At 51.3% G+C, this 20,126-nt stretch overlaps 1 protein-coding gene across 1 annotated transcript in view; it reads left to right on the forward strand.

Annotated features, from left to right (window-relative positions):
* The first annotated feature begins 1,006 nt into the window (after nt 1-1,006).
* Nucleotides 1,007-20,126, forward strand: part of LOC133348458 (barH-like 2 homeobox protein) — a 99,161-nt gene continuing 80,041 nt past the window's right edge. The window contains exons 1-2 of the mRNA XM_061561274.1: nt 1,007-1,483; nt 9,618-11,570. Of these exons, the coding sequence (XP_061417258.1) occupies nt 10,802-11,570 (769 nt within the window). The 5' untranslated portion in view covers nt 1,007-1,483; nt 9,618-10,801. The remainder of the gene's footprint in view (nt 1,484-9,617; nt 11,571-20,126) is intronic.

Genomic DNA, 20,126 nt, shown 5'->3' on the forward strand with positions numbered 1-20,126 from the left:
GAAACAACAGCGTCCGTGAGTGATATTGGCAACACCCCCCCCCCCCTCGTGTGCCGTGTCGGATTTCATAGGTGCTCGCTAACAGCTCTTGCCCCAATAGTCAAGTGCAGATATACTGGGGATCTCTGTTTGGGGTTGACCATACTTCCCCACAATGGTCAGTGCGAGTTGGTGCAAGGACGTGAAAAGTACAAAATCGGTTCCTGGTATCACTTGCCACTGATGTTAGCCGTGAATGCGCAACCGCTACACCACCGCTCTATCCAAGGGCAAAGGGTTTTGCCAATATCGAAGGGGTAAAAAAAACCCCACACAATTCAACTTCTCATTTTGACAAATGCGTGCCGCTCAAAAGCAACGGAGACACGCACAGAGCCCCCCGCTTCGCCGTTTATGAGAGCGACGCAGTGAATACGAGAGCGAGCGAAACCATCGAATTGGCAATTTAAAAGTGGAGCAATTTCACCACCTCCTCCCGCCCTCCCCCCCGCCCTCCCCCTGCTCTCTGGAGATCCTGGAGGCCACCACCGCCGCCTGCTCGGCTCTCCCGCCCGGCTCGCTCGCCCGCTCGCCTCCCCTTTGTCTCCGCGCGTCGCCCGCCTCCACCCACGATGCTTGCTGGGTCACACGGCGGCGGCGGCGGCGGGTGGAGTGAAAAGTCTCCCTCCTCCCTCTCCGCCGTCGTCGTCGTCCGCAGCGGAGCGCGTCCATTCGCTTACATCGCGAGGGCGGGCGGGCGGGCGGGGGGGATTTGGAGGCGGCGGGGGGAGGAGCGCCGATATATCCGAGTGCTTATGTCGCGGCTTGGCCGGCTGTGATGGGCCTTGTAAGGGTGGTGGGTGGAGGAGGAGGGGGGGGGGGTATGGGGGGGGGAGAGTTGCGGAGGGGGGGGGGGTTCCCCCGTAGCCCCCACCCCCCACGGAGAAGGCGCGCGCGCGCGCGACCCGCGCGCTCATCATTAGCGGCTGCGCGCGCTCGGGACGCGCGAGTCTCGATCCTGCGAGCATCGAGTCGCTCACAACAACAACACTCACCACCACCACCATTAACTATCATTCGCAATGACAAGCAGCGACAGCATAATCCTCCACCGCTAGCAACGCATAACCTGCTGCTTGACCAAACGAACGGGGCTTGTTCGGGTCAAAACCGTAACCGATATTGAGATGTGGAGCCAGGCGTGGATGGGCTGCCGGTGACATATGGTGTTGGCGGTGGTCGTGCCGCACGCTCTCTCTCTCTCTCTGTGACTCGCTCGCTGGCTCTCCTCTGTCGCGTCGCTCGTCTGTCGCGGGACGCTGTCGTCTCCCCACCTACCAACCTCCCCACCTCCCCTCGCCGCCGCGTCTCCCTCCCCCCCACCACCTCGCTCCCACGCGAGGGGGCTCTGCTGGCCGGGTGGAGAGTGGTGGGTCCGCGCACTTTGACGCGGGTGGATGAGAAGACTCAGCCCTCTATTCAAATCGGATACAATGCCCTCCAGGTGAGGAGTGAGTGTCGTGTATTGTGAGTGTGTCTTTGTCTGTTCCGTGTGTGTGGTTTTTTTTTGGGGGGGGGGGAGCAGTGGCGCAGTGGTTAGCGCGCTGCGCTACGCAGCCCGACCACCCGAGTTCGATTCCCGCTCACGTATAGGTGAGCACCTGTAAAGGTGCTCGCTAACAGCACTTGCCCCAACAGTCTGTTGAAGGCTATACGGGGGATCTTTGTCTTGTGTATGCATGTATGCGTGTGCATATTCGTCCGTGTGTTTTGTGTGCATATTCATGCACGTGCGGTGTTGCCTTTGTGTGCTACGCCAGCGCCCTTAATAGGTGCTCGCTAACACCAGGGCGCGATCGTTGTGTTGTGTGTGCGCGCACAAGGTGCTCGCTAACAGCACTTGCCCCAATAGTCTGCTAAAGGCGAGACGCGGGACCTTTGCTTTTATTCTGTGTGTATTTGCATGCCTCGCGACCGCGGTCGGATTTCGCCAGCAGTAAATGTATGCACGGATATTCACCCCCGGCTCAGCCGTGCCATGCAATGTCTGTGCATATGTACGCGTGCGTGTGTGTGTGCTACATGTATGTAGTGGTGGTGAGCGGTGGTATAGCGGTTAGCGCGCTGCGCTACGAACCTCGTGTCCCGAGTTCGAACCCCACTCATAGGTGCTCGCGAACAGCACTTGCCCCAACAGTCTGTTCAGGCTGTACGGGGGATCTTTTTTTTCAATATGTATGTATCCGCGCACATATTGTTTTGTATTTGCGTACGTGTTAACCTGCCGCATATGTTGGTGTATATTATGAAGCAAATGTATGCACTTACTTCAGTGTACGCGTGTGCGTGTGCATGGCATGCCTGTTCGTATACACGCAAATAGCCATTGTCTTCACATATGCAATGTATGAAGAATATGCATTGTATGTATCATGAATTGTATATGGACGCGTACGTGGGATCGTTTTCACGTAATGGCACTAATATATACGTGAACATTATTTATGTGTATCGATTTTTTGTTCATGTAATAACACGAACATGTCCACGCGCATTATCCGCGCGCGTAGCCTGAATTTAGCGGTCGTGTAGCGCTCAGCGCGTCGCGCTACGAACTCGGCGACACGAGTTCGATTCCCGCTCGCGGCCAACACCGGTGACGATTATCTGAGCCGGTCCTGGGGCCTCCCCTAGGTCGACTCAGCCTCGAATGAGTACCTGGTGCGGCGTATAAACGTCACCGCTCGTGTGCCGTGCCGGCCTTCAATCACGCTGCTCGCCAGCAGCAAACCTTCCCCCAATAGTCCGCTCACAACTTTATGGCGGAATATTTTTCAAATTTTTTTTAAATGTAATATAACATTAATATGCAAACGCACATTGTGCAATTATTGCGCTTGTATACTTGCCAAGCGGTGACCGTTGTCAAAAAAAATCGACAAACCGCGTCGCTTCACAGAACAAGGAACCGGCCGGTCATCGTATCCAGTGCAAATTGTCATCGGTCGAGAGGGAGGGGGTAGTAGCCACAATGTACCCTCACCACACCTCACCACTAACCATTTCATACAGCTGCTGGTGCGGGGGGGGGGGGGGGCGTGATTTAAGAAACTTGCGCTATTGTTTTTGACTGCCGCGCGGGGAGATAGGATCGAACCGCGCGGGTACAGCCGACTCGTACAGCCACTTTGACAGTCGCCTTTGTTTAACGCTCTGTATATGCATCATTTCCCGGGAACGGATGTTTCAAAAAAATATCGGTTACATTCCGTACGGTTACCGGTATTGCAGCAACAACGAAAACCCGATTTTAACCACCGCAGTATTTACTGCATACGAATATACACAAATACACACACGTATACAGCTTGTGTCAATTGTGTAGTTCACGTGAACGCGTGACATCTGTCAGTGTGTTTTCAGGGCACACACACACGCAAATATGTATGATTTACTTAAACATTTCGTCACGCTGCGCACTCATTCTCCGTACGTAAACTCGCTCGTGAAATCCAACTCGGATGCATGACATCCTTTTTAAAAAAATGTATTAACGTACCAGCTAACCGTGTAGGTATATACATAAAGAAAAGAGTATCATTATTAAATGTTAATTGATCAATTTATATATATACATTTACCATGTGTATAAACATCTCCCAAAGTATATGCAAGACGACACAGCAGCACACTGTCGGTATATTTTGATATTTATCGTAACGGGTGTCCAACTTGCGTCTCAAATCATTCTTCAGCATCCTAGAAAGAGGAGCTAATCGCAGACCCCCGGTCCGAGCTTCCAACTCTGTTCTTGTTGTTGACTGCGAAGCGAGCGCGCTAACCACCACCCTCACACCCACGTGCCTGCACTGAACATGCGTGCAAAAAAAAAGCGTCATCGCACATCGGATTAATGTTACACGGAAAGACCCATATGTTTTCATTGTTAAGATCGTTTTAATATCATCGCCGTGGGGTGAAACAAATATATATTAACGTTTAATAAAATATGTTTTTTAATGTGATAATATATGTGCTATGATTGAGGGCCATTGCCCGAAACGTCGCATGTTATATATTAATGTTGGGATTTTAAGGCCACAGTATTTATTTACGAATGTGTTAAGTTTACTTAATTGCATGTTATATGGTGCTATATGTAAATATGCTCGGGTATGTACACGTATTCGACTGCACGGTCGATTCACAAATAAGTATGTTCATTCGTATTTGATTATATGGGTCAATAAAAGATACAGATCCCCCGTATAGTCTCGAACTGACTATTGGGGAAAGTGCTGTTAGCGGGCACCTATGAAGGCCGGCACGGCAGACCAGGGGGTGGATGGCCAACACTACGCCCGGCCGCCTTTGTCTCCCCAGTGCCGATGTTTACACACCGCACCAGGTACTCATTTGAGGCTGAGTCGACCTAGGAGAGGCCCGGGATCGGTTCAAATAATCGTCACTGGTGGTGTTGGTGTCCGTGAGCGGGAAACGAACCCGGCTCTTGCGCGTTCGTAGCGCAGCGTAGCGCTAACCGCTACACCACCGCTCCCCGCCGCCACCACCACCACCACCGCTGTCGTGCACGTGGCAATCGGCGTTGCAATAACGGGATAATAGCCCCCATGTCTGTCTTTTTTGTTACCAAAGACAGCGACCATGTCACGAACATTCGGTGCGGTTCCAACCGTGAACCTGAGCCGTTGGTTCGCACAAAGCAAGGCGCAATGCAAGTGCCGACTGAAAAGGCCGCTGTATAACTGCGCAAATTCGCTACGCCGGTGTAGTAATGACGTCCCATTACACAGGCCTCGTTTGGCACGTGGTTCTAGGAAACAATAATTGTTATAGTTACCGCTGGCGATGTCGCAAGCGAGCCAGCTAAACCCGCACACACGACACGATATATACACAGATGTTTGAAACGATCTTAACACGTTATTTTGCAAATGAACTTCCGATAATTGTTTCGTGTTTATATATACATGTATGTATTATTCTTATTAAATCGATGTAATGTTATCATTTGAGGTGTTTGTAGACTTATCAGTGCGCGTTTGTACGCGAGTTAGAGTGCTGTCTAGTTTACGGTTCGGGGGGAGCGGTGGCGGAGTGGTTAGCGCACTGCGTGACGAAGCCGGAAATCCGAGTTCGATTCCCGCTCACGACCGGTTAATAACATCGGCGAATATTTGAAGCGAGCCTCCTATAGGTCTACTCTGCCTTAAATTCGTACCCGGTGAGTGAGGTGGGTAAAACACATCAGCACTGGGCGTGTTGACCACCCACCCCCTCCTCGTGTGCCGTGCCAGCCATCATAGGTGGTGCTCGCTAACAGCACTTGCCCCAACAGTCTGTTAAAGGATATCTGTTTCGTCTTCATTTGCTTGACGGTTGAGCTGCAAATGTTTGTCACATCGCACGCACGTGGTGAGTGAGTCGGTGACGGCCTTGCGAGTCGCACTGATCCAGAATGGGGAATCGTGACCCCCCCAGTGCCAAGCTGACCCGGCAGGAGGTCGTAGCGCGCGAGTTCTGATCAAAGAGTTCCTGTCTCCTGACACAGAGAGGAGAGTAGTCCGGTCACCTTGATGCTGAAGCTCAGTTGTTTTCTTCTTAGACGTGTAACGTACTTACTTGATCATCGTCGTTATCATGATCGACGATGTCCCAACGCTGTAATCCCAGCCCTCAAATCACTCGCAGCCCAGAATGACTTTTGTCTCGCTCCTCAAATCACTCGGAGCTCACGTCGCTTCATCGCCGCGCGGTGCAGATAGTACGAGTGGATGCTTTATAAAAATTTCTCTGCGGCGGGCGTTTTTTTTTCTTGGCTTTCTGATTTAGCTCCAAATTTTTTCGAAGGATTTTCTTCTCCTTAAGATTTTGCCGTTGGAATAATTTTGTTTTTATTGAAAGAAAAAAAACTAATATTATTCCAAACAGCTGTCGTTATTACGTTAATAAATCACTTCAATGTCCAGTCTTTTACAGAACATCTGCCCTTTATTTTGTGAATGGCGAGGTAGGAGACTGGAGTAAACAACATCATCATCAGCAGCCAGTGTCTATCCACTGCTGGATGGAGACCTCCCCATGCAGTCTCAGTCCTGCCCTTGGACCGATCTCATCGCTCCATCTCCGCGTTGGTCGATCCTCTTCGTGTACCCGGACAATACCGAGGGGCTACCGACAAAAGTTCCGCACGAGATAGATACGCAACCTACTTGCAGCGCTGCCGACTGCACCACGGGGCCATCTCGTAGCCCTCTAAGGCGAGTGTGGGGCTCGCGTTAAGGTGTCCGTTTGATTTTTATTATGATCTGGACTTTATTTATTAAACCTGATGCTGGCAAGCAAAAGACTGACGGATCTAGCGGTGTCCGGTAATGGCTTGGGGTGGTGAGCTCGGGGGTAGGTGGGCGAGGTTAGCCCAGCTGTCGTCGGTCACCATCAGGCTGGGTGCGTGGAGACGCGGGGGCACAGAGTGCTCGACTCACAAGCCCAAATATGCGAGTTCAACGCCAGGATCGGGCGAGATTCGACCCCTTATTTCTGCTTGGTCGATTGTTCAAAAAAAGGTAGAGGAGGATACAACGCTTTGTGGAAAGAACACAGTGGTCGTGCTTTGGATGGAGTCGGCTCCGTCATAGGAATGTGGAATTTGTACCGCTGGCTCAGGCTCACCGTGCATGGGAGATGAGCATTGTCCAATCGCTTCGTTTGAGAAGCAAACGCAAAAGTCAACACTCTTTGACAACACTGCTTTAAACATATTTCACCTGCGATGTTCCAGACAGTGGTCCGTCTTCGTAGCATTGAGAAGCAGGCACTTGGCATCTATATATTATTGGATAGTTTCGATTGTTGGCACGATTGTTGTTTGGTGACATCGAATGCTTCAATCACTTCAAGGTGTGCCTGTCATATTCCCGTCAAAGAGATACAACGCTGCTTTCAGTCTACGCGTGTTCCTGTGCATGTGTGTTTAATAGGTGGGGAGTGGTGGTGGGGAGTGGTGGTGGGGAGTGGTGGTGGGGAGTGGTGGTGTAGCGGTTCGCGCGCTGCGTTACGAACCTGGTGACCCAAGTTCGATTCCCGCTCACGGCTACCAACAGCAGTGACGATTATCTGAATTGATCATGGGCCACCTCTAGGTGGACTCAGCCTAAAATAAGCACCTGGTGCGGTGCGTAAAAACATCACCACCTGGGAGACAAAGGCGACTGAGCGTGGTGCTGGCCACCCACCCCCTCGTGTGCCGTTCTGGCCTTCATAGGTGATCGCTAACAGCACTTGCCCCAACAGTCTGTTAAGGCTATACGGAAGATTTGTTTGTTTTGTGTTTAATAGGTGCTCGCTAATAGAACTTGCCCCAGCTGTCTGTGCACGCTCCACAGGGGATCGCTGTCTTTGGATGTGCGTGTGTGAAAAAGTTAGCGAGCACCTATTAATTCCGACACCGTGGACGAGAGGATTTCTTTGTCTGTGTGTGTGAGCAGTGGTGGCACCGTGCTACCGACCTGGGGACCAGAGTTTGATTATATTATCGATCACGGCTAACAACAGTAGCGATTATCCAAACCGGTTTTGGACCATCCCTGGGTCGACTCAGCCTGAAATTATAAACACTTGGTGCGATGCGCGAAATTAAAAAATATGTAAACAAAGGCGGTCGGGCGTGGTATTATCCACATTATTCGTTCGCGTGCCGTCCCGACCTTAATAGGTGTTCGCTAACAGGACTTTTCCCAGCAGCATGTACAATGATGATACATTTGGGGATATGTGTATGTGTGTGTCTTTGATGATTGCTTAGTGTAGGGAGCGATCGCGTACCGGTTAGCGAGCTGCCGCTATGAATTCGATTCCCGCTCACGGACAACACCAGTAACGATTATCTGAACCGGTCCTGGGCCTCCCCTAGGTAGACTCGGCCTCAAGTTAGTACCTGGTGCGGTGTGGGAGACAAAGGCGGCCAGTCGTTGTTGTTGGCTACCGAACCTCTAGTGTGCCGTCCCGGCCTTCATAAGTGCCAGCCAACAGCACTTGCCCCAACAGTCTGTTGAGGCTACACGGGGCACCTTTGTGTTTGTTTATGTACGGGGCGCTTGTGACCAGCTGTTCGCAAGCAGGATTCCCCTTAGCCGTCTGAGACTGAAGCTTATCGTTCACCTGTGTTTTCGCTTTGGTCGCGAGAGCGACGACGTTTCTGTTTGCTCGACACCTGGGTTCGATTCTTGGACCCTCCCTTATGTCGGATACGCCTTAAATGAGTAATACAGCACCTGGAGCGGTGTAAAAAAAAAAGAGCATCCCATCGGCATTTGGGGGAGACAAAGATGGCCTGGAATAGTAGTGGGCACACCACCCATGCGTGCTCGCTAACGACGATTGCCCCATCCAGTCTGTTAATACCTGAATGGCATACGTATATACAAAGATGCCCCGTATAGCCTTACACGACTTGGGGCAAGTGCTGTTAGCGAGCACCTATTAAGGCCGGGATGGTACAAGGGGGTGGGTTGCCAGCACCACGCCTGACCGCCTTTGCGTATACACACGTATATATATACATATATACACACATATATACTGTATTCAAAAAGTATTTTTACGCGCTGCAAACAACCGCCGTTCGCCACAAAGTGGCGGTGACATCACCACGTCGCTTGTGCCAGGCTAGGTGCACCATGATGCCACGTGAAGTGTCGAAGGCTCGCTGGCAGGAGGTAAACGGGAACGAGCCCCCAGGTCGTGCCACGGGGTTGACCGACTGAGATGATTCGCGTATGCATCAGCTGTATTCCTCCCTGTGCCGTAACACCCACTCACGTGCACGTATATTCACGGCTACGGGTGTGTGTGCAGTATATATATGAATATAAATCGTATTGGTTTGTGTGCATCAGTATATGTAGGACGGTATGTATACATGTAATGCATTTATGAGCGTGCATGTTCGTGAATGAGTTGCCGTGTTGATACTCGGTATATGTGTGTCGTTTGCGGCATATATGCAGTCATGTATATGCTATATGTATGTGTAGCTATATACGTATATGAATGTATGTATTTAGGTGTGTATTTGGGCAGTATATATGTGTAAGTATATTAATGTATGTACAGTATTTACGCTTGTATTTGGGGAGTGTATATGTGTGTATTAGAATGTTAATATATGTAGCAGTGAGTGTATATAGGTGTGTATGAGTGTTAAGTATATGTATGTATTCATGTAGACATGCTTACACATGTAGAGGTATGCATTGAGGGGTGGCACAGCGGGGAGCGGTGGCGCAGTGGTTGGCGCGCTGCGCTACAACCCCGGCGACACGAGTTCGATTCCCGCTCACGACCGGTCCTGGGCCTCCCGTAGGTCGACTCGGCCTCAAATGAGTACCCGGTGCGGTGTGTAAACATCACCACTAGGGAGACAAAGGCGGCTGGGCGGTGGTGCTGGCCACCCATCCCTTAAACATATCGCGGGGGGTCTTTGTCTACATGTGCGTGCGGTGTTATTGATGAACGTGTGGACTTTATTGTTGTTAATTGTCCCTGTGCACCACTGCGGACGCACCAACAGCGGCATTAACGAAATGCAGCATTTTTTTTCGCTTTCCTCTTTCCAGATTTGAAATCGATCCTCTTCTTTCGTGAAAAACAATCAAGGTGCCCCCCGCCCCCGCCATCTATTTTAAAACAAACAAGCAAACATCTCGCGTGATTGCCCACCGCTCCACCAAGACCGAGTGCATCATCCCGGGGGAGATGACGCGTCAACGGCACCCACGTCAATGGGCACCCACAGCCACGACGACGATGACGACTTAGAAGATTTTAAAAAAGAAAATTAGGATTTGGATTCGTGCGCTCCGCGATCGCTAAGCCAGGGATTGTCCACTGCAATATCATTCCGCGATCCAGACAATAAAATGGCTCCATTTGCCGTACAAAGCGCGCGGCTAAATTGCCGGATTTAATATATTGCGCCGTGCTCCGTATAAATTGCGCTCCTCTCTCTATTCTCTCTCGTCTCCTCTCTCTCTCTCGCTCTCACCGTATCGACGACCCCAACACTCCCCCAGCAGCCGTCTAGGTCACGGGTTAACGTCGTCGTCGTCGTGATGATTGGCGCGGGTTAACGAGGGAACCTCCCGAGACATTTTGCGACGAACAATTGGCGTGGACGCGCGAACGATCTTAGGACGGGCACTGGTTTGTTTTTAAAAATAATTTTTTTTTTTGATTCAAAGTGTGTGGGGTGCCTGAGCTCAATTCATCGGTCGCGTCTCGCCTCCGTTGTTTGATGTTAAAATGTAAATGTTGGGGCTTAAGTCAACGAATACACACGCGCGCGGCGGTTAAGCGTTCGAGACGATGCAAAATGTATCATCAGTCGCGATAGTAATCTAGAAGCCTATACAAGCGGCATTTTAAGTTTCGACGATTTTGTCTACAGCAATTGACATAAATTCATCAAAAATGTCCAACTCATGGCGGTCGATTTTTTTCAAGAAACATTATAAATAAAATGTTTTGTTGCTAAAACAATTTAGAATGAGTGACCAGCATAGGACGATTTATTTAAATGCGTAACTTATGCGAGAACTCACCGAATACGTTACAATTGCATCGAACACGAGTCGGCTGTTTTGTATCGGTGAGCTAATAAGGGAAAGGACCCCCCCCCCCCCCCACATTCCACCCTCTCTCTCTACCGACTTTGATCAGATATTCTAATATATCGGGAAACACACATTTCCCGAGCGAGAACGTCTCCTTTGAACGGACCGAGCGCGGTGTAAGCGGCTCCATGGAGGGGTCAAGTTTCGGCATCGATCGAATTCTGACTGGAAAATCGGAGCCGTCTCCCCGCGAGGACACCGGGCACCCCCCCTGCCCGCCCAGCCCGCCCAGCCCGGGCAGCACGGCCTCTAGCCCGACGTCCGAGCAGGCGAGCCCGAGGCTGTGCTGCGTCGAGCAGGCCTCAATGGCGGAGAACGCCGCGGCGCTCCGCGGGGTTCAGTGCGGCCTCGCGCAGAAGACGGCGCAGGTCGGAGCCGCCGCTCCCTTCAGCTCGGGCGCTCGCCTCGCCTCGCTGCCGTCGCCTCCCGCGTCCTTGCTCCTCTCGCCCTCCTCCATGCTCTCTACCGCCACCGCGGCGGCGGCGGCGAACGGGGACTCGAACTGCGACGCGCACGGGACGCGGCTCCTCCTCAAGGCGGCGGCGCCGCCCCCCGCGCACCCGCCCCCGGGGCCCGGAGACGGCATGATTGTGACGTCATCGCCATCGTCGGCCATCATCGCCATGGGTTCCTCGTCGACGACCTCGACGACATCGTCGTCGTTATCGTCGACGCTGCCGTCAACCAACGCATTCAACTCCTCCTCCTCGTCCTCCTCCTCGTCTTCGTTCCTGATCCGGGACATCTTGGGCGAGGCGAAGCCGCTCGCCACGTGTCCGCCCTACGCGACGCACGGGGCCGCCGGGGGTGCGGGCGGCCACGCGCGAGGGGACGCGGGGCCCGCGGGGGCCCTGGCGAGGAACGCGGGGTGCAAGGGGGGCGTCGACACGTGCAGAGGTGAGCGCGCGCACGCGCACCAACACGTGCACGCGCACCAACACGTGCACGCGCACCAACACGTGCACGCGCGCGCGCATCCACACCCACACGTGACCCCCACACACACGCGCACCCACACGTGCACCCAAGCCACACGTGCACCCACACACACACGCGCACCCACACGCGCACGCGCACACGCGCACACGCGCATACAAGACAAAGATCCCCCGTATGCCTTAACAGACTGTTGGGGCAAGTGATGTTAGCGAGCACACACCGCATAAAAAAAACACACACACACGTGTACGCACACACGCGCACATGCACACATACGCACACACACACCGCACACACATCGCACACACACACCGCACACACCCCACATACACACAAACAAAGATCCCCGTATATCTTAAGGTGCTCGCTTACACGCACACAAAGCCAAAGATCCCCCGTATAGCCTTCGCAGACTTTTGGGGGGAATGCTGTTCGCGAGAACAGAAAGCCACCTATGAAGGCAAGAACGGCACACGAAGGGGTGGGTGACCAGGACTTGCCCGGCCGCCTTTGTCTCCCTAGTTTACACCAGGTGCTCATTTGAGGCTTGCACACACACACACACAGATATACACCCGTATTCAGTCAAAGAATAGTATGTGTACACACACTTGCAAAGTCACACCCACAAAGACAAAGATCCACCCGCTAGCCTGCAACACAGATTGTGGGGATCAAGTGCTGTGAGAGCGCGTGTTCAGGTCGGAGGTGGGTTAGCCAGCGTTGCAGCCCGAGGCGGCCTAGGGGAAGCCAGGGGCCGATTCAGATGTTCTCTCACCGCATGTTTGCTGGTCGTGAGCGGGAATCGAACTCAGATCGCCGGTTTCGGAGCGCGCGCTGTGCAAAGCGCTGCACTAAATGCTCTCCAATGCGGCGCAAACACACACGCGCACGCACGCGTGCACGCGTGCATACAATGCATAGAGTATAAACGGCACCACACACATTCGCATATATATCACGCAAATACAAAGATCCCTCGGATAGCCTTGACAGACTGTTGGGGCATGTGTATTAATCTAGCACCTACGAAGTGTCTATATACCGTGTATATAACTGCGTGTGTATATATATTTAACAAAAGCCAAGAACAGCACGCAAAGACATACAAATGTATGCATAAATGCATGATTACAAACACCCACCCACACAAACACTCAAACACACGCCTAGTCTCACACATTGTAGAAGGCAATATCCATGCACGAATGCGCACTTGCACGCGCGCCGTGCACAGACACGCACTTGCACGCACAGATGCACACAAACACGCGCATACACGCGCAATCGATACGTCGCCAGGTTGACACACGGAAACACACACACACACAGCCGCGTGCACACATCGGAATAAGTCAATAGAGACGCACCACGCGTATATAGGTACAGAGACAAACCCCCCCCCCCCATAGCCTCAACAAACTGTTAGGGTAAGTGCCGTTAGCGAGCACCTATAAAGGCTGGCACTGCATACGAGGGGGTGGGTTGCCAGCATTGCTTCAGGTCGTTTTTTGTCTCCCCATCGCGAATGTTTCCAGACCACACCGGGACCAAATGTTCGCCGATGCCCACTCATGGCTAAAATGGGTAGGAATCGAACTCGGGCGGTCAGAGTTCGTAGCAGTGTAGTGCGCTAACTGCTGTGCCACCACTCCTCATACACGGGGACACGAACAGATACATAGCAGATCCGCACACGGGAGCACACACGGGCGCAGATATACGCACATGCACACACACACACAAAGGGGCACACAGACGCACGTATACGAAGACAAAACAAAAATCCCGGTGTAGCTTTTAACAGACTGTTGGGGAAAGTGGTGTTCGTGAGCACCTATTAAGGCCGGCGCGGTACACGAGGAGGTGGTGGTCAGCACAACACCCGACCCCCTTTGTCTTCCCAGTGCTGATATTATTATAAATATCGTAACAGGTACCTAGGGTAGGCGGCCCTGGATATGTTGAAATATTCGCCACCCGTTAATGGTCGTGAGCAGGAATTGAACTCGGGTCGCCGGGTTCGTAATGCAGAGCGCTCACCACGACACTACCGTTCCCCCACACAGGAGTACAGACACACGGATACACGCTCACACCCACATGGGTACACACGTGAGTACACGCGTGCATATCGGCTCACAAAACAAAGATCCCCCGTATAGCCTTAACAGACTATTGGGGCAAGTGCTGTTAGCGAGTAGCACCTATGAAGGCCGGAACGGCACACGAGGGGGTGGGTGGCCTGCACCACGCTCGGCTGCCTTTGTCTCCCAGGTACTCATTTAAGGCTGAGTCGACCTAGGGGATGGCCTAGGACACGGATACACACGCACGTGTACACGCAGACACACGTGTGCACACACACATACACACGTGTTATCACAAAATGGGTGAAGCTGTGAGCGGCCACTCTAAGCCGGTAGTGTGTTCCCTTGTTCACCAACAGATGTAAATGTGCAGCCCTTTGTAAATTCACTACAGGCTGAAGGCTTTTCCACGCCTTGTGGTTCATTTGGGGTTGTTTGACCATATTTCCCCACTCCACTCTCAGTGCGGGTTGGTGGAGAGTTTGATGGAAAGGGTGGGGGGGGGGGGGCAAGGACCGGTTCAGTTCTCCGAGTTCATTGCGTTGTGTGCTAACCACTGCACCACCGCTCCAGCCCACAGATGACCTGTGTTTATAATCAGGTGAGAGTCAGTTTGAGAAGATATCTGTTGGATGAGGGTTGGGGGTTATATTTCATGTGCCCGGTTAAATGTCGGAAATAGGTTCTGTGGATTTTTTTTACCATTTATTTATAATCCAATGGCCCTGATATATTTATTTATTTAACACCATATCTAAGGGACAACCCCAAACGGTCCCAAAACTCCAGGCAGCCGGAAACGAACAGCACTCGTGAGATGAAGACGTTTCCAGTGGAACATTTCTTTCGCATAATTTAATCGAGACATCGCCATGGGTCGTCGTAAGCGGCCTCCTCAAAGTGGAATCGAATAAATAATAATGATTAATAATAACAATTGTGGCGCCGTGGTGACGAGATGTTATCTACCTCGCCTGGTGTACAGCATGTATTGGGTTCCATCCCGACCCTGACGCCTGCTGTATATTTGGAGTTTGCATTTTATCTCTCTCTCTCTCCCCGTGTGGTCTCGTGGATTTTTCTCCGGCTCCTCCGGTTTTTCCCTCCACTTTTAGTAATCAACATCGCCACGCGTTTAGATTATTTGGCTGCTTAAAAATTTCCACGTGACAAGCCACTTCGTTGAGCTCTCATTTGTGGCCAGGTCGCTTCTGAAAAAAGAGCTACGTAGCTCAGTGGGGTTTATCTGGTAAATAAAATACTTTATTTTATTTTCGGTTTTCATTCCGAGGTGCCTCAAATGACCTCATATCCCAGACTCGAGGCGCTACACCATCTCGCGTGCCGAGGTATAGAGGCGTTCGTCGCACGGCAATCACGCCGGGTGGCGGTGGTGGTGGCACGTGGCTGCCTGTAATCAGGCATTGTGGAGGCAGCAGCAGCAGCAGCAGCGAGGGTTGGTGGATTACCACGAGCCAGGATAATGTAGTCGAGCAAAAATATCGACTCCACCTGTTCCATCTGTGCGGGATATGGTGTTGCTCCCTCGTTTTCTCCGGGTGCTCCGGTTTATTCTCACGTGTAAACGCTCATGAATTGACGTATAACACCTTCATATCTAGAGGACTACAGAGCTTAGTGGTGGGGAGGGGGGTTCCTGCTGGCTCACTGCCACGATGTATAAAACAGGTGTTATAGGCTGCGGGGTTACATCGTGAGCAGCACAGAGGGCAGCGCGGACGAACCCATTGTTGTGCCGTGCGTCTATGCCCCCCCCCCCCGCCTTCACCAACCCGCACTGACCAGCGTGATGAAGTATGGACAAATAACCTCCCGCGCTCTCTACACGACGTGGGGAGGCCCTCATGCAGTAGTGGGTTGATGAAGGGCTCTATCATAAGCCAGCCTGTGTCCCTGCGGTCGACTCAGATTCAAACCCCACTCTGGGGGATGAACTCAGCCCGTCATCACCCTCCGCACAACGCGTACCAACTGTGTCGGAGAGGTCGGCAGTGACCGTGCGCGCCATGGCAATGTGGAATTCCCATCGCCGACTCAGCAGCCGCTTGCCACGTGTCGCTTGAGCGAGGAGACGTCTTCCGTGACTCGCGATTTTACTTTTGAGATCAACAGAAAGCAATCGCGGCCACGCTGCTGCTGCTGCTGCTTGTCAGGACAAGTCGCTGCTTGCGGTGAATGTTAATTAATCGCTGGGTATCCAATTAGCCATGGCGGTGTAAATCAGTGCACTTGCATACACAATAATAATGACAACAAGGATGTGTTTTCGCTCACTCGCTGTGTCCTACATGACGTGAAATAGAAAATGAAACGTGCGGAGCGGTGGTAGAGTGGTCAGCGCCGCTGCGCTCTGCACCCCTGGGCGGCGACACGAATTCGATTGCCAGACGTGCAGCAGATGTAGCACGAGTGGGAAGCGGTGTCACGATGTGCGTGTCATAGTATGTGTCCTGGTGCTGAGTGAGAGGCTGTATGCGGAGGTGTGAATCTCACGTCCGTGTCCGTCGATGTTTCAAAGCATTTAGACGAAACGAAAAAAGTGAAAATCTAAATGGAACTTTGGTGAGTGCACTTAGGCCAGACGCGAGACTTCCATGGGTTGGTTTTGGCAGAGCTTAGCCGTGTTTTCAGAAGGTCTATAACCCTATACTGATGCTATTAAAATAAGTTCTCATTTTCTATTCATGACATAATGTTTACCATATGTAGTATTACTATTAGCGCTATTGTCGATATCCCAATGAAGCCTTCATATATTGCTCAAACGAAAGCAATAACGCTGCTTATCTTCTTGGTTCTTTCGGTAAAGTCACGACAAAGGGAAATAATACAATAATAAAAATAAAACATAATAAGCTGTCTTTCCGACAGACCTGTTCTTCACCTGAGGACGGCTGCTTGCGTTGTGGCCGAAACGTCGTGAGAATTATTGTATTATGTTTTACTTTAATTATTTTATTATTTCCCTTCTACGTGACTTTACCGAAAGAACCAAGAATATTAATCCCTGCAGTCACGAAAGCTTTAAATCGAAAAATAACGCTGTTTGTTTTAGAAACGCATCCCCATATATACAATGTTATGATGACCTAATTTAGCGCTCATTCGATTCCCGCTCGCTTCTCCGCCTGTATATATGTGTGTCTGTTTAAATCTGATCACCATTACATAGACCATCACATATCAATACACGTTTATTTAAGGTATTCGGCACGCGCAAAGTTGTGTCACCCTCACCATCTCATCATCCATCATCGTAACGAGCCATGGTCTATCCACTGCGGCAGTGCAGGTGTTTGCACACTGCGCTGTGAAACCCGGTGGCGAGTAATGTCTGACCAACTCCTGTGCAAGCCACAACCTTCCCTTCACCAACCCGCAATGACCAGCGTGGTGAAGAAGGGTCAAACAACCCGCATGTCCGACCCGGCGCGAGGGAGGTCTTCGACCAGCGGTGGATTGACACAGGGGCTATAGATTATAACAATACGAACCTAATAATGATGACTATTATAGCGTCACTTGTTTTTTATAAACCGTATAGGCTACACACCCAGGCTGCATGTCCCCGGGTCATCTCCCACGTGCGAGTCCATGAAGACATTTGAACAGCGCTGAAGTCCGGAAGAGAACGTGGCTGGTAAGTGGGAAGAGTAGACCCAAGACCAGATGGTGGGAGACTTGACAGGGCAGAATTCTTGGAAGTCGCGTATTCGAATGAGCAGCGGGGGGCGTATCTGTCGGAGTGTAGAAGGCGGTGACAAGGCGTGTGGTGTTGCGCTTAACGGCTTTGACCGTGATGGGCTAATTTCATATTGTTATTCACTATAATTATAATAAGATCGTGCTACAGCCCTATGCTCATCCGCTGGCGGATGGCCTCCCCACGTCGTGTGTGGGTCTTCAAATACAATTTCAGCCATGTGCCACTTAGTGGGGAGTCATCGGTAGTCGTCCTACGTGGGGAGAATGGTCCTCGCCCTGTGAACGTGGAATTTCAACTATTGGCACAAGCCAGCAAACTCGCGGTGCACCGCTCTAATGCTCGTTTGAGCAGAGCTCCGCTTTGGCGATACAACCACAACAATGAAATATTAAAATAATCAGCCGCGGGCTCTTACAAGCGCAGGCGATGTTCAGACGAAATCCACGGACGAAAGAAAGAAAGAAGGAAGGAGGGAGGCAGCGTTGGTACAAACGAAGTGGATTGCCAGTCCATTAAGAAGACAGCAGCCCTGAATGCCGTTGGGCGCGCTGGTTGACACAGCAGAACGATAATTATTTAGTAAAAAAAATGAAACGAATCTTTGCACGAATTGTTTTTGCGAATCGTGCCCAGAAACATTGCTCTTTGTCGATCTGTGTGGTACGTTTGCCAGCCATCGATGTAGGGGTTGGGACACAATGGAAAATGAAAGATGCAAGTCACAGTAGTGTGATTGTGGCCATGTCAACCAAACTGTTTACCCTATAGTAAATCCATAGAGACACATAGAGACTCATAGAGACTCATAGATACACATATACACATTTTGCATTAAGACTTATAAATAGAGACACACATAGATGCGTGAACATACATTAAAGACAAAGCACAGTGCGATGGTGGCCATGCAACCCAATCTGTTGATCACATAGTAAACTCCATGGAGTAAATTCAAAAGACAAAGATCCTCCGTGTAGCTGTAACAGACTGTCGGAGCAAGTGCTCGAAGTGGGCACCTATGAAGGCCGGAACGGCGCACGAGGAGGCGGGTGGCCAGCACCACGGCCAACCGCCTTTGCTTCCCTAGTGGCGATGTTTACACACCGCACCAGGTACTCATAGTAAACACACAGACACATACCCATACAGCGGGACCAATAGAGATACATAGGGACACATAGACACACGTATATTCATACAGATACATATCAAACCCATAGACATACGTACGTATTGATATATTAAAGGCAAGCCACAGTGGTGGGATTGTGGTCACAAAACCAAATCTATTGAGAATAAAGTCAACCGTTGTACGTAGTCTGCATTCCTTCAACGGAGGAGGAATAGCACAACGACACGAACTCTTCATATCTCGACATTGGCGCATGGCTTCTGATTATATTGCCATCGTCGGCAAGAATTGTTATCGGGGTTTCGACAGTCTTTGTATAAACCTTTGAAGTGCCTTCTGACGGATGGGGAAGATAGATAATCACGATTTTTCTGGTCATAGAAGTGGCGTAGCCATTGAGCCTTCCTTCCGTAAAGAATATATTTTTTTCTCATGAAAAAAACCCCGGATACAATAATAAGGACCTCGAATCGCTCAGCGGGACTGACCCAAAATTCTCCTCCTTAAAATCGCTAACGAATAAAAAAGGGTCGTCTCATTTTTTGATGCTTGGCCAATTATTGGTGGGGGGGGGGGGTCTACATTCACTCGGCAGGGCTAACCGAGACCACTCTGTCAGTAAATTGGTCATGAATAAAGTAAGAGTGCGCGAGGCTGTGATGCTGCTCCTCCGTGCCGCGAGTAGTGTGTGAAGGGGGGACGAATGGGGGGGGGGGGGAGGAGGGGGGGGGCAGTCCTCATTTGCAGAGGGACGTTATTTATTTCATTATTTCCCTTCTCTCGCCTTTATCATCGCGTCAGTTCATCGGAGTGCATGAAGCAGAAGGCGTCGCGCCGGCAGCGGCACTGCGCACCGGGGCAGAACGCCACTTGGTAGGGGCGGTGGCGGGCGGGCGGGGGGAGGGAGAAGACCGCGTTTGTCTCCCTCCCACCACCTCCCTCCCTCCCTCCCTTGATCCCCCCACTCGCATCCAGCCCTCTCACTCGGGCCGCGCTTCTAAAGCGTGTGGCCCTAAACAGACTGTAGGGCCAAGTGCTGTTAGCGAGCACCTATGAAGGCCGGTACGGTGCACGAGATGTGGCCAGCACCACGCCCGACCGCCTTTGCCTCCCTAGTGGCGATGTCTACACACCGCACCAGGTTCTCATAGTAAACACACAGACACATACCCATACAGCGGGACCAATAGAGATACATAGGGGTACATAGACACACGTATATTCATACTGATACATATCAAACCCATAGACATACATACGTATTGATATATTAAAGGCAAGCCACAGTGGTGGGATTGTGGTCACAAAACCAAATCTATTGAGAATAAATTGAACCGTTGTACGTAGTCTGCATTCCTTCAATGGAGGAGGAATAGCAAAACGACACAAACTCTTCATATCTCGTAGTATAGCACCTATGAAGGCCGACACATTGTACGAGGGGGTAGGTGACCAGCGCACCACGCTCGGCCGCCTTTGTATCTCCGGCGGTGATGTCTACACACCGCACCAGGTACTCTTTTGAGGCTGAGTCGACCTAGGGGTGACCCAGGACCGGTTCAGAT

The sequence above is a fragment of the Lethenteron reissneri genome, chromosome 27 (genome assembly GCF_015708825.2).
Source record: "Lethenteron reissneri isolate LAM-NWPU_2019-01 chromosome 27, ASM1570882v1, whole genome shotgun sequence".
Taxonomy (NCBI): Eukaryota; Metazoa; Chordata; class Hyperoartia; order Petromyzontiformes; family Petromyzontidae; genus Lethenteron; species Lethenteron reissneri.